Source organism: Bubalus bubalis, chromosome 15 (genome assembly GCF_019923935.1).
Source record: "Bubalus bubalis isolate 160015118507 breed Murrah chromosome 15, NDDB_SH_1, whole genome shotgun sequence".
Classification (NCBI taxonomy): Eukaryota; Metazoa; Chordata; class Mammalia; order Artiodactyla; family Bovidae; genus Bubalus; species Bubalus bubalis.
The window spans coordinates 61,618,297-61,632,496 of record NC_059171.1 but is presented as its reverse complement, the minus strand read 5'-3'; the positions used below and the strand labels follow the sequence as shown (position 1 = coordinate 61,632,496).

The 14,200-nt window shown below is 41.7% G+C and overlaps 1 protein-coding gene across 2 annotated transcripts in view; it reads left to right on the top strand.

Annotated features, from left to right (window-relative positions):
• Positions 1-14,200, top strand: part of SNTG1 (syntrophin gamma 1) — a 402,149-nt gene that overhangs the window by 286,016 nt on the left and 101,933 nt on the right. For both annotated transcript variants that reach the window (XM_044928771.2, XM_006063418.4), the window contains exon 8: positions 53-94. In XM_044928771.2, coding sequence (XP_044784706.1) covers positions 53-94 — 42 coding nt within the window. The remainder of the gene's footprint in view (positions 1-52; positions 95-14,200) is intronic.

Here is a 14,200-nt window from a genome sequence, read left to right as displayed (position 1 = left end):
TACAGTCAGTTCACAGTACGCTCTTCAAATTCTCTCTCTCTTTCCATTGCAGATAAATGGGATTAATGTAAGAAAATGCAGACATGAAGAAGTGGTGAGTCTTCTTTACTTTTTCTAATATTGTTATTTTCCCCATGTGCAAATGATTTATGGCATTGATAAAAACTTGCTTTTTTCATTAGGAACATATGAAACTGGTCCTGTGTGATATCAGATTTTCAAATAATCTCTTACTTGTTTTATTTTTCATATTAGAAACAGATCAGTGACTATCACCTGGAACAAAATGTAATTCAAGAAATACTAAAGGAGGGCTATTTGCTATGTTTCCCAATTAATCCCCACAGCTTTCCCTTGTAGCTCAGTCAGTAAAGAATCTGCCTGCAATGCAGGAGACCTGGGTTCAGTTCCTGAATCAGGAAGATCCCCTGGAGAAGGAAATGGCAACCCACTGCAGAATTCTCGCCTAGAGAATCCCATGGACAGAGGAGCCTGGTGGGCTACAGTCCACAGTGTCCCAACAGTCGGACATGACTTAGGGACTAAACCACCACCAGAGCGTGTCCACTAAGCATATCTCTAGGTGAAACATACCTCTAAATCTTTGCAAATCTTTGAAAGCTTATACATTCTCTGTTGCTCAGTCCTGTCTGAGTCTTTGTGACCTTATGGACTGTAGCCTGCCAGGTTTCTTTGTCCTTGGGATTCTCCACACAAGAATACTCAAGTCTGTTGCCATTTTATTCTCCAGGTCATCTTTCCCACCCAGGGTTCAAACTGGCAGGAGACTTAAGAGACACGTGTGTGTGTGCCCGCGCACGCGTGCGTGTGTGACAGAGATAGACAACATTTAGAGACAGTTGATCTCAAGGCTCTGGTTTAGCACTCAGCAGCTACACAAAAAGGTCAGCTGTGTTTATTGTGAATTTTCTTGGATGTTGGTAAATGTGCAGACCTGAATTCCGGGCCTCAGATGTCCTAATTCACTTTTAGGTGACCCAGGAATTTGTCTTTCAGCAGCCACCCCAGTGGTTTCTTGTCAGCAACCTCTAATCGACACTTGGGAGAAGCTGGGAGGTGGAGGAGCTTCTGTGGGGCTCAGGGAGGACATAAAAAAATGATGCCAGAAAGAACAGCCAGTGTCGGGCACTTGGGAAATGTTTTTCACGGTTGATTCAATAACACTCATAGAACCTTCACTGAATTTCCATATCAGCTCACATGGGAAAGGAGAGAGGAGAAATTATGTTTAAAGGTTTGTACTCAGGGGTCAAACAAAATGAAAATACCCTGAGCCTTCGGCTTCTCACAGCTTCAGTTCATTTGGTTTGTGAGGACGCGGCACCTCTGCTAACAGCTACTTGGAGAAGACTCTTCTGACATATTTACATATTTCAGACCTCAAAGAGGCAGCTTCAAGTGTCTGAAAAGCTCCAGCTCCACGAGCAGAGTTCTGGAGGGTTCTTCGTGGGACAGGCAAGGAGTATCCCTTTGCATCACTCCTCTGCTATTTCAAAAATCCTACTTGGTCCCTTTTGGCATCCCTGGTGAGCCTCGCAGAAAATGTATATACCTCAGATCTTATGCCACACCACATAGGTACAGGGAAAAGCAACATTTGAGAACAAACTTTTAGACAAATGATAATCAGCACAGCACAAACTGCTCTGTTCTGAAAGTGTGTAAATTCCAAATAAAGCCCTGTAAGCAGAGATATTTTAACTTTAGTCTTTTTTTCAGAAGTACAGAGAGATGTTAAACTCATTGTCCAGGGAGCAAGAACAGGTGCATTCTCTTCCAAAAACGCATGCTATCAATGGAGTCCGGTTTGTGATCTTCAGAGGCCGCAGTGAGCTTACAGAAACTGTGTGGGGCTTTGATTGAATAGATCAGTGTGGCCTGAAAGATTTGTGATTGTTGTTCAGTTGCTCAGTATTCATGTCCGACTCTTTGTGACTCCATGGACTGTAGCACGCCAGGCTTACCTGTCCTTCACCATCTCTTGGAGTTTGCTCACACTCATGTCTATTGAGACAGTGATGCCATCCAATCATCTCATTCTCTGTTGCCATTTTCTCCTTCTGCCCTCAATCTTTCCCAGCATCAGGGTCTTTTCCAATGAGTCAGTTTTCTCATCAGCTGGCCAAAGTATTGGAGATTCAGCTTCAGCATCAGTCCTTCCAATAAATATTCAGGGTTTATTTCCTTTTGGATTGACTGGTTTGACCTCCTTGCTGTCCAAGGGACTCTCAAGAGTCTTCTCCAGCACCATGATTCGAAAGCATCAATTCTTCGGCACTCAGCCTTCTTTATGGTCCAACTCTCACATCCGTGCATGACTACTGGAAAAACCATAGACTTGACAATGCAATCCTTTGTCAGAAAATTGATGTCTCTGCTTTTTACTATGCTACTAGGTTTGTCACAGCTTTTCTTCCAAGGAGCAAGTGTCTTAATTTCATGGCTGCAGTCTAAAAGATTGGAACGTGCTTGAATGGTGTTCATTCTGTTTCAAAGAAAAGGGACTTGAGATTGTATTGCAAATTGTATGTGGCCCTTTATAATAAGCTTTTATTCTTTTGAGAAGTTTAAACTTATCAGCTTTGAAATGTAGATACTGATTTTCTTAGCTGGTACCAGTCTTTCACTTTGCAACAGTGATTAGCAAGTTTTTATCTTCACTGTCAATTATCTAAGTAAGCAAACTGACTGACACCTCAGTGGGGCTGATTTTAATTAAATGTTCAAGACCAGACTTACATGGGCAGAAAAAGGCACCACAACCTGAGAGGTATGGATAGTTTTAGAGGTATGGGTAGTCAGTGCCTCAGAGTCCCTAATTTAGAAAGAAACTGAGAAGGTGTGACCGTAGGTTGTTTGCACACCTGAGACTCTCTTGTTCACCTGCACAGGTCACTGCTGTTGGAAGCAGCATTGTTCTTAGATGCCTTCTACAGGAAGCCATGGCTTCTATGATGAGCTGTAGGCTGGACTGTGTATATGGGGAATCCCTCCTCCTCACCCCTGAGTGCTCAGGGGATTGTGTTAATGGAATTCTTTACCCAAATGCCTAGAAATAGATCATCATGGCTTCTGCATCTGTTTCTCACGTTGCCAGTTGGGGTGAGTGATCTCAACTCCAGGCTGTACCCACCCAACCCTGGGAGCCCTCTTGATACAAGAAACCAAGAAAGAAAAGCTCCCAGTTTCCATATCAAAAAGGATTAGCACAGGCACCAACTTTGAGACGTATGTGTCCTGAAAAAGAGTTTCATCCACTCTTTGTTGTTATGATCTTACTCATAAAGAGCATTAGATAATTAGAAGTGAAAATAACTGTCACTCTAATTCTGAATTTGTGAATTTGAACCAAACTCTACCAGAGTGTGTAATTTTTACAACAGCAGAAGGAGGAGCTCAAATTATGTAAATTAAAGGATTCATTCAAGCAATGATATCAAATTTTGATAAGAGAAACATAAAATATTTCTTAATATAATTTTGATTGTTATAATATATGCTTAATTCAAAATTTTCATTGGAATAAAAATAACATTTACCTTTTTAGCTCAATCAGAAAATGCCATTGCAAGGGTTTGTATCACATCATCTGAAAATGAGGCATTAGTTTATATACTAGAGGTTTTGTGAGTTACCAAGAAACACATTCAGGATGTGACTTGGGACTACAGATCAATTTAGACCTTGGCAAAAAGGTAAACTTGTCACTGAGTTACATACCATGTTTAACCTAACTACTGACAACTCCCATGTTCTCAGTTTAAAAATAGGTTTTAAGGTCTAGCCGATTAATATTTTTCTCAAGAACTCTGACCATACTGAACTTTTTTTCTTTGGATCAACTACCACCAACTAAAGCCACACATGAAATAATTTAACTTTTAATATTTCCCACTGGTTTGGGAAATGTTAAGTGCAAAGGCAACAATGTGGGAAATATTATTTATTGAATCTGTGAATTTTGAAAAGCAATAAAATATCCAGAACTCTGTGATTTTGGAAAAGCAATGAAGTATCCAAAACTTGCCTTATTTATATCCTTAGGTTTTCATTAACACCTTTAGGAGTTCCTTCTCACAAGTCTGTCCCCTAATTAGGTTATGAATAGAGACAGCACAGGAGATAAGTTAATTAATTTTCCTCCTGGCTACAAACTCTCCACCAGTCTCCATCTGGCTATTAACAGGGGTCTGTACTTTATTTCATTTCTTTGGTTTTTGCCCAATGTTTCTTTTCCTGTCCCAGGATCCAAGCCAGATCACACATCACAGGGAGTTGTCAAGTGTCCCATGGCTCCTCTGGGCCGTCATAGTTTCCAGGACTCCTTTTTTCGATAACACTCATAGGTTTGAGGCATATTGGTCAGCTGTTTTGTGCAATATGTCTCAATTGGGAGTTTTCTCATGTTTTTCTTGCAACTAGACTGGGTGTTTGTGTTGCAGGAGGAAGGCCACAGAGGCACAGCCCATCCTCATCCCGTTTCACCATGTGTACGCACCTTCCTGACTGAGTGGCCAGCGCTGGGCAGAGGCTGAGTGTCAGGCTTCTCTGCCTGAGGCCCCACGTGCTCCCCCAATGCTCTGCTTTGAGAAAGGGGGTCGCTGTGCAGACTCCGCACTCAGTGGTAACATGCTTCTCTGTCATGGGGTGGGCTGTCTGCCTACGTTCCCTGGAATTCTGCTGCACAGGAGATTTGTCTGTTTATCCTCAATGTTTAAACTTTATTCCAGCATTCTGATAGATCAGAAGGGTTGTGGACCTTGACCTTGTACTCTGGGCTATAAGCTCTTTTCAAGTGGTTTTAGTGTTGCTTTGCAATGGTCCTTGGGCTTTGGGTTTTTTTTTTTAAGCACTTTCTCAGTTTGTGGCACTAAAAGTTGTTTTAGGTGCATTTTGCACATTTCCTGCCAAGCCAGGAATCAACCGTTTCTCCCAGAGGCCCTGCTGATAAACTGCGTTCTTGGAGCTGGGTGCTCATTGCTCTGGAGCAGCTGTGCCTCCAAAGCCCCTCGGCTCACAGGACAGGGGGCATGTGTGAGTGTGTGTGTGTGTGAGTGTGTGTGTGTACCGAGGTGCTCACATACCTACTCACACATGTCCATGTCCATGTCCATATCCACTTTAGAATAAACACGAGACTACATGGCTGTCTCCAAGGAAAGCCATCATCACGTAGATGAACGACTAGAACTAGCCCCCTCCCTTTGCTTATCTGTAACCCCCCTCAATGATGAAAGTGAAAGATGAGAGTGAAAAAGTTGGCTTAAAGCTCAACATTCAGAAAACGAAGATCATGGCATCTGGCCCCATCACTTCATGAAAATTGATGGGGAAACAGTGGAAACAGTGTCAGACTTTATTTTTTTGAGCTCCAAAATCACTGCAGATGGTGATTGCAGCCATGAAATTAAAAGACACTTACTCCTTGGAAGAAAAGTTATGACCAACCTAGATAGCATATTCAAAAGCAAAGACATTACTTTGCCAACAAAGGTCCGTCTAGTCAAGGCTGTGGTTTTTCCAGTAGTCATGTATGGATGTGAGAGTTGGACTGTGAAGAAAGCTGAGCGCCGAAGAATTGATGCTTTTGAACTGTGGTGTTGGAGAAGATTCTTGAGAGTCCCTTGGACTGCAAGGAGATCCACCCAGTCCATTCTGAAGGAGATCAGTCCTGGGTGTTCTTTGGAAGGACCGATGCTAAAGCTGAAACTCCAGTACTTTGGCCACTTCATGCGAAGAGTTGACTCGTTGGAAAAGACTCTGATGCTGGGAGGGATTGGGGGCAGAAGGAGAAGGGGACGACAGAGGATGAGATGGCTGGATGGCATCACCGACTCGATGGACTTGAGTTTGAGTGAACTTCGGGAGTTGGTGATGGACAGGGAGGCCTGTTATGCTGCAATTCATGGAGTTGCAAAGAGTCGGACTGAGCAACTGAACTGAACTGAACTGAATCCCCCTCAACAGATGGCCACACCATCTGCAGTCTGTTAATTTAATTGTTCTAACCCAGTACATATGTACAGCAGGATCAGGATGGTTAACCCACTCACCAGTGGGCAAACTCCATGAGGACAGTAGAGGATTGATGTACATTTCCTTTTTGCCTTTCGTATTCTAGATTTCATTAGTTTTAGGTCGGTTCCACTCCCCCATGCCCTACAGGAAAGTGGTTTCAGACACTGATAACACAATCTTGTTGCCTTCTGTTCTTCATCCTAACATTCCTCAACCTCTCAAATGACTCCTTTAAAGGTCTGCACACACCAAGGTTCACTCACCTTTTGCTGCACACTCTACAAGTTTTAACAAGTGCACAGCATTGCGTCTCCACCATCATAACACCATGCAGAAGAGTTCCACATCCCTAAAATATCCTCCTCAACCATCCCCTCTCCCCCACACCAACGATTCTCTGGAAATAACCATCTCACTGTCTGCAGAGTTTGCCTTCACCAGAATGTCATGCAGTTGAAATCATAGAGAATGTAGCCTTTTCAGACTGGCTTCTTTCACTTAGCAATGTCATTGAAGAATGATCCATGTAATTTAGCTCTCGATGATTTACTTATTTTTGAGCAACAAATAATATTTCAGGGTCTGGACAAGGGAATATTAAGCAATTTCACTACAGTTTTTCTTTAAATCTATTTACCCATTGGAGGATACCCAGTGATTATGAATAAAGCTGTTATAAATATTTGCATGCAGGTTTTTGTGTGGACCTAAGTTTTAAATACTTTGAAAATAAATAACTTAGCAGGTATATTGCTGGTTGTATGGTAAGATTTTACTTACTTTACAAGAAGCTGCCAAACTGTCTTCTGAAATGGCAGTGCTATTCTGCAGTCCCTCCGTCAGCAGTAAAGGAGTGTCCCGTGCTCTGAATCCTCAGCCACAACTGGTGTCTCGAGGTTTGTGGATCTGAACCACGTGGGCAGGGGTATCTCATTCTGCTAATGTATGATTCATTAAATGACAGATGATGGAGGACATATGTTCATATGTTTATTTGCCTTCTTTATATTTTCTTTGATGATGTCCGTTCACATATTTTGCCCATGTTTACATCCAGTTGTTTGTTTTCTTATTGTTGAACTGAACAAAGTTTTATATATATATATATATATATGTATATATACATAGGAAGTAACTCTTTGTGTGTATTGGATACAACATAAATAAGTGGTTTAAAGATATTTTCTCCCTGTCTGTGGGGGAGAAAATTGCTTTTTAATTTTCTTAAAAGTATATTTTACAGAACAAAAGTTTTTTAATTTCAATAAAGTCCAACACATCAATTATTTGATAGCCATAAAGATTGCTTTATTTCCTTCTTTAAATCTACGTAACCTTAATTTCTGTTTTGTTTCCATCATATTAGAAACAAGTCTGGAAGCTTGCAGCATGATTTGAATACTCATATGAATATGAGAAAATGTGTCCTTATATGTCGTTTTCTTGTTCTTGGTCTCAGTGGGAAGGGGATTTCCCATCATTAAGTGTGATATGAGCTGTGTGTTTTGTAGATGTTCTTTATCAAGTTGAAGGAGTCCTCCTATATTTCTAGTTTGCAGAGAGTTTTAATCAAGGACATATGTTGAGGCTTTTCAAATGCTTGTCCTACATCAGTTGATATGAATATACTTGTTTTGTTCTTTAAATGTTTGATGTGGAGATAACATTGTTTGAATTTACAATGCTGAATCATCCTTGCTTACCTGGAATAAACCTAGTTTGTTGTGATGTATAACTCCTTTTATACATTGTTGGTTGGGTTTGAATTACTAATGACTTTTTGAAGATTGTTGCATAAATGCATTTGGGGCTGCCCAGCATCACATCAGCATTCCTCAAGGGATGTTTATCTACCTATCGCTTCAACTTGTGAGCCAGTGCCTTCCAACAATTATGTGCCACAAACAAAACTGAGTCGAAAACAGGAAGATAGACCATAAATCCCGTAGAATAACACGATCCAAAAATCAGCAGTACAAAATAATGGAGAGGGTGTGGAGCCCCAGGAATTTTCACTCATTGCAGGTGGAAATGCAAAATGATGAAGCCACCATGAAACACCGTTTGACAGTTTGTTGCAAAGTGAAATATTATGTTATACAACGGAGCATGCATATTCACAAGTATTTAGCCAAGAAAAACGAAAACATATGGTCATAGAAAAATATGTATAGGAGGTTCTAGTAAAGCTTTTATTTTTAATCACCAAAAATTAGAGCCAACAAACATGTCCTCAACATATGAATGGATAAACAGACTGTGCTGCAACCATAGGTGGAATACTCTTTAGTGATAAAAAGGAGTGATTGTCTCAATCGATGCAGAGAAAAGCATTTGACAAAATTCAACACTCTTCCTTGATAAAAATAACAAGCAGGGAATAAAAGTAAGCTACCTCAACATAATAAACACTTTAAATGAAAAACCCAGTGTTAATATCATACTCAGCAAAAAAAAAAGCTTTTTCACTAAGATCAAGAATAAGAAAAGGATGCCCACTTTCACCAGTTCTAATCAACATAGTATTGGAAGTTTTATCCAGTGCAACTATGAAAGGAAAGTAAATACATCAAAATTGGAAAATAAAAAAGATGATCTCTGTTCAGAGATGACGTAATTTCATTTTATTTTTGTGGATTTTAAATTTAAAAAAATGAGGCAGATAATAACCATGCTGTCAGATAATACATAGAGTTATGCTGTGCTGTGAACCACATCTAAAAGTTTCTTTCACACTGACTTGATGGTGAAAGTCTGTTCAAAGATGTTTTATATTCTTAACAAAAGTATAATTTGATGCTCAGATACAGATTATTTTGTGGAATCTAAGATTGATTACAAAATTTTTTGCTTTCACATCAAAAATCAGCCTGTAATTAGCAATAAAAATGTTTTTTCGAGAGAATTACAGGTTGTGAAAATAAGGGAAAATATAGTTGTTTTTAAAGTGGTGTAGCTCAGATACTGAGTGAGAGACACAAAACCATGATTAGCATTATTTTTGTTGACAAATATTGTATCCAGGGAAAGACTGAAGGCAAAAGGAAAAGAGGGTGGGCAGAGGAGATGATTGGATGGCATCACCCACTCAATGGACATAAGTTTGAGCAAATTCTGGGAGGTAGTGAAGGACAGGGAAGCCTAGTATGCTGCCGTCCATGCGGTTGGGAAGAGTCAGAAATGACTTAGCAACTGAACAACAACAACTATATCTAGTGTGCACTCACGTCTCTGGGATAAAACAATTGTACTGGAAATTATGTTTGTCCCTGTGAAGATTTTATGGTTTGAGATGCCAGGATCCACAAAGCAGAGCCCCAGTAGTATAATGTACACTGTACCACATACAGTGTACAATATAAGGCATTGTCAGATGCTAGTGATAGACAATCGGAGAAGGCAATGGCACCCCACTCCAGTACTCTTGCCTGGAGAATCCCATGGATGGAGGAGCCTGGTAGGCTACAGTCCATGGTGTCGCTAAGAGTTGGACATATGACTGAGTCACTTCACTTTCACTTTTCACTTTCACGAACTGGAGAAGGAAATGGCAACCCACTCCAGTCTTCTTGCCTGGAGAATCCCAGGGATAGAGGAGCCTGGTGGGCTGCCGTCTATGGGGTCGCACAGAGTCAGACACGACTGAAGTGACTTAGCAGTGATAGACAATATACAACACTTGCTTCATTCACTTTGAGAGTTTTATTCTTTCTGCCTATAATTACTTGTGCTCCATCTATTCAAATAATGTGAACTATATGTTTATTGGGTAGCAAATAATCTGACCAGATCAGATGAAATTCAAACATTTTTCTCTTTCCCTATGGTGAACCTTGTGAGGCGACACATGAAAGATGAAAGGCTCTCCATTTGTTACTCTGGATGTCAGGAGGTAAATCTCAGCATCCCCCTGAGATGTTTCCTCAACAATTGGGATGGTCATACACATCTCCCAGTTACTTCAGAAACCGCTGGATAGTTAGTCTGGGAAACGTCAAGAATTCCTTCAGAGTTTCTTTGCCAAGCAACATCAAAGAGAATGTGTGATGGTTCTTACTGGGGTCCTTGGCCAGGCATGGCTGCTGCTCAGTCCATGCTGTGGTTTCTGCTCAGTGATGAAAAAAAAAAACAGGGTTCCTCCCAGTAGTGAATAGAAACAGCACTGGACTGGAGTTCCAGCCCCATGTGCCACACGGCACAGACTTGCTGATTGAGTCTCCTGTTTGTGAAACCCAGACGGGAACTGCCAGTCGCGCTGGTGAGTGACGGCCCTGTGGGTCCAGTGGTCTGACTGTCCTCACCTCATCAATCTCCTTCCTCTTCGGGAGCTGTGCTGGGCAGGTGCTCTGTCTAGGGACACGGTTGCCCAGGTTGCTATGGAAACAGAGCCAGACTAGATGCAGGAGTAAGAGCAGCCCTTCTCCTCTCATTACTCACAAGGTGAACCCTTCTCCTGCTCAGGACTGCAAATAGAGCTAAGCCGGTGGAGGGAGTATGTGGGGACTTCAGCCAGGAGGGTCAGGGGCAGGGAGCCCAGTGTTCCTCACCATTTGCATTTTAAGGGACGTGCTGGTGAGAATTACAGTCAGTGGTTTTCTCTGATACTGTTTCATTGGAAAGTACTCTCTGCAAGCGTATGTGCCCTCATTGAACCCTCATTCTTCTAAAATTTCTATCCGAACATAAGCCATTTCAATTTTACATCTCAAGTGACCAGCTTATAGATTTCTGAAACTGGCATTCATTGACCTGAATTTGTTTAAAGAGATAGAGCTTAAAGTTCCTGTTGTTCAACCTTGGCTTCAGGGTCACATGAGACACACAGGATTCCCCATGGCTTCTGAGACAAGGCAGCTTTATGACAAGACAGGCTAATGTCTGGGCACCGGCTGTGTTTCATGTATCGTCTCGATCAGTTCACCCTTTCGTGAAGTGTCCTTGGGTTGAGATGATGCTGCCTGTTGGAGAGGGATGGGTGAGTGTGAGGTCTGAGCCTGAAGCTGAGTGACTGACAGAGAGGTTCCCCAAGAGTCTGTTTTGATTTCTGCTTTGTCATCCCATCACTGGTCACTTTGTCAGGTACCAGATGGCAGGACTGTCCTCTGGGACTTACTCTGTTGAAAAGAAGTAGAGTTCAAAGTAGAACAGGAGACTTGAGGGAGATTCCAGATGACAAAATAAAAAGGCAGTAAGTTGATACTCTTACTAAGGGCCACCCTTACACATTCTCAGTAATTTCAGATACGTCAGAGAGGAACAGACATACACAGCTTCAAAATAAAGTGCCTGCGTTTTGCAACAAGTTCATAACCATCTTCAGGGCTATAATCGCCATGTCCTCACCATTTTGTGTGTGATAGATTCCTCTGAAAACTGAAATCTGAAGTAATCATGAAGTAATAAACTCTGTTTTCCTTCATGTATTTAGCAGCATAAAAGGATTATTTTCTCCCCACTCATTTAACACATTATATTTGAAACTCACATCTATTTTCAAGTATTTGAAATGACCAGACGCCCAGAGAAATCACTGTTTTCTCATGGCAGGACAGCTGTATTTCTCCTTCTTGAATGTCTATTTCCAGGGAGGTGCTGGTAGAGCCAACAGGGGCCCCACAGCGCTGCTGACGGTACCAGAGCATGAATCCTGCTCTCCGCGTGCTCCGGGGAGCAGGGGGCGTACCTAAAGTTCAAAGTGACATAAGAAATGATGCATGTGATAGAGTGAGATGAAAGACTACGGGAGGAAAGTGCACCAGCAACTCCACAGTGTTTACTTCCGAGTCCTGTGCTGCTGTGCAAACGTGTTGTGATGATGTGTGTAAACAAACACTTGCGGCTCCGGGCTTCAGCTGCTCTTCCGGTGTGGGAGTCACCACGTCCGTGTTGCTTCTCAGATCCTGACAATTCACTCCTGAGACAATCTCATACAGAGTTGTACAAAAATAAGGGAAAGTCTCTCCCTTCCTTCAAAAATTAGATAAAGCTTAGTTTTGAACCCATCTGTTCCAGATGACTTTTTAAAAATAAACTTTTTACCAATTTAAAATTTTTGTTAAAGTGCCTAATAGAACATGAACTCGTCGGTTGACATACAACGTTAGAAAGCACGGTAAAATATTACTTGTGTCTTTGAAAAAATACTGCAATTAAAACAAATGCTGAAATAGTGTTACTATAGTGTATGAACTAGCTGCCAATGTATTCTGCTTGTTAAGTTCAACTCATCTAGAATGTGGCATTTCACCCACTTTTATTACATAGAATCTTATTTTAATGAGGTCTTTTAAAGTGATGGAATTTTTAGTTATAGCTTCAAATATGACAGTAAAAGTGGATCAGGTGTTCTACATGCTCACCTCACTAAAGTAAATGATTTTTTCCATATTGAAATTCATTAAGAGTTATTACTATATCCTGGTTAATATTAGAGCTGACATTGTTATTTAGTCAACCTCCATTCTTATTTGTAATATTTACCCAAATTGAAAACTTACTACATACTTGCACACTATTTTAGGGTGAAACTTTAGGAATTCAGAAGTACTAAAAATTTAGTAGTTCTCTTTAAAACATACAACTATATACACATTTTTGCTGTGATTTTTTTAAAAATTTTATATGAATGTAACATTCAGACTTGAAATGTCTATATAAGGGATCCTGTTGTACTTATTTGTGCATGTGGAATGTTTCCCACAAATTAAAATGCAGGAAAGGTGATGGGATGAATGAATGTGTGAGATTCACCCTCAGGAACGTCACAGCACCTTTCTCCAGCTGTGATGTCCACAGTAATCCAAACCCCCATCCCTTCCTCCATCTGTCTTCAGCTTTTCCATCACTGTTCAGTGTCACTTTGTGGTAAGAGATGGTATTTCTAAGTTACCTCAAACTTCTTTCTTATTTTGCACTTTCTTATTTTCCACATTCCATGTGATACTTGCCTTCTCATGTTGATCCACCCACTACTTCCAGGGGTGACAGGATTTTCTGTATGCAGTTCTGCACCTCATTTTCCAGCTGGACAGTTCAGGCTGTCACACACGACTTACTGTCCAATCTGGTGGGCTACTGTCCCGCCAGAGTCGTACAGAGTCGGACAGGACTTAAACACACACGCACCGGCACCAGGGTTCATGGGAACTATAGGCTCCGTCCTTGACCAGATGTCTCTTTCCTGAGAAGGCCCTGTCTCCACCCTGAACGTTGGCAGCACTCTGACCCCACCCGTCACCTGTAGGTGTGGATACGCACACCTGTCCTCACAGAGAGGGGCGTGTGCCCCCCCACTGCTCCACAGATTCCCCTCAAGTGTACATGTGAAAGTGGAAAGCAGAGGACCTAGTCCCACTCAAGAGAGCCCCACACAATAAGTACATTATTTCCCCCTACAGTTAGTATAAATAAAAATAGTTATACAAGAAAACACTTTGTTCACTCAGTGTCCACAGGTGGTCACCATCTCAACATGGATAGTAACGCTTGGTATCATATCTAGTGCCAGCTTAGCTGTTTTGTCTGAAAAGAAGTTTGTTTAAGACCGTTCCTCAAAGTCATGCTCAATTTCTTTTTCCTCCAGAGGTCAGGACTCTAAGGAAATCATTTACTGCACTTAATGACATATCAGCAGGGTGAGGCCAAAGTCAAAGGGAAGTCCTGTGTGTGTGTGGTGTGGTGTGTCTGTGGGTGTGTGTGGTCTGTGTGTGTCTCTGTGGTTGGTCTGTGTGTGTGTGCTATGTGGAACCCACAGCAGGCTCACCACCAAGACTAAACCCTCCCATCAGCTGTGCACTCTGAGTGGTGTTGACATGTCAGTGCAGGTTCATAACTTGTATCAAATGTCCCACTCAGCTCGAGTGTGTTGACCACAGGGAGGCTGTACTTCTAGGGGGCAGGGGGCCCAGGTGAAATCTCTGTACTTTCCCCTCCAGTTGGCTGAGAACCTGAAACTGCCCTACAAAAATAAAGTCTTCAGAAAGCAAAATGGTAAAATAACCTCCAGCTATGAGCATTTTTGGCTTCATACACCACAGCGGTGGTGGGCGGCTAAATATTTCCTCAGAATCTCCTGTGAATTTAGAATCGCCCCCGCGTGAAGGCAGAAGGACAGAGAACACAACAGGATTCTACGCAGTTTCCTGTCTAACAGACGGATGGA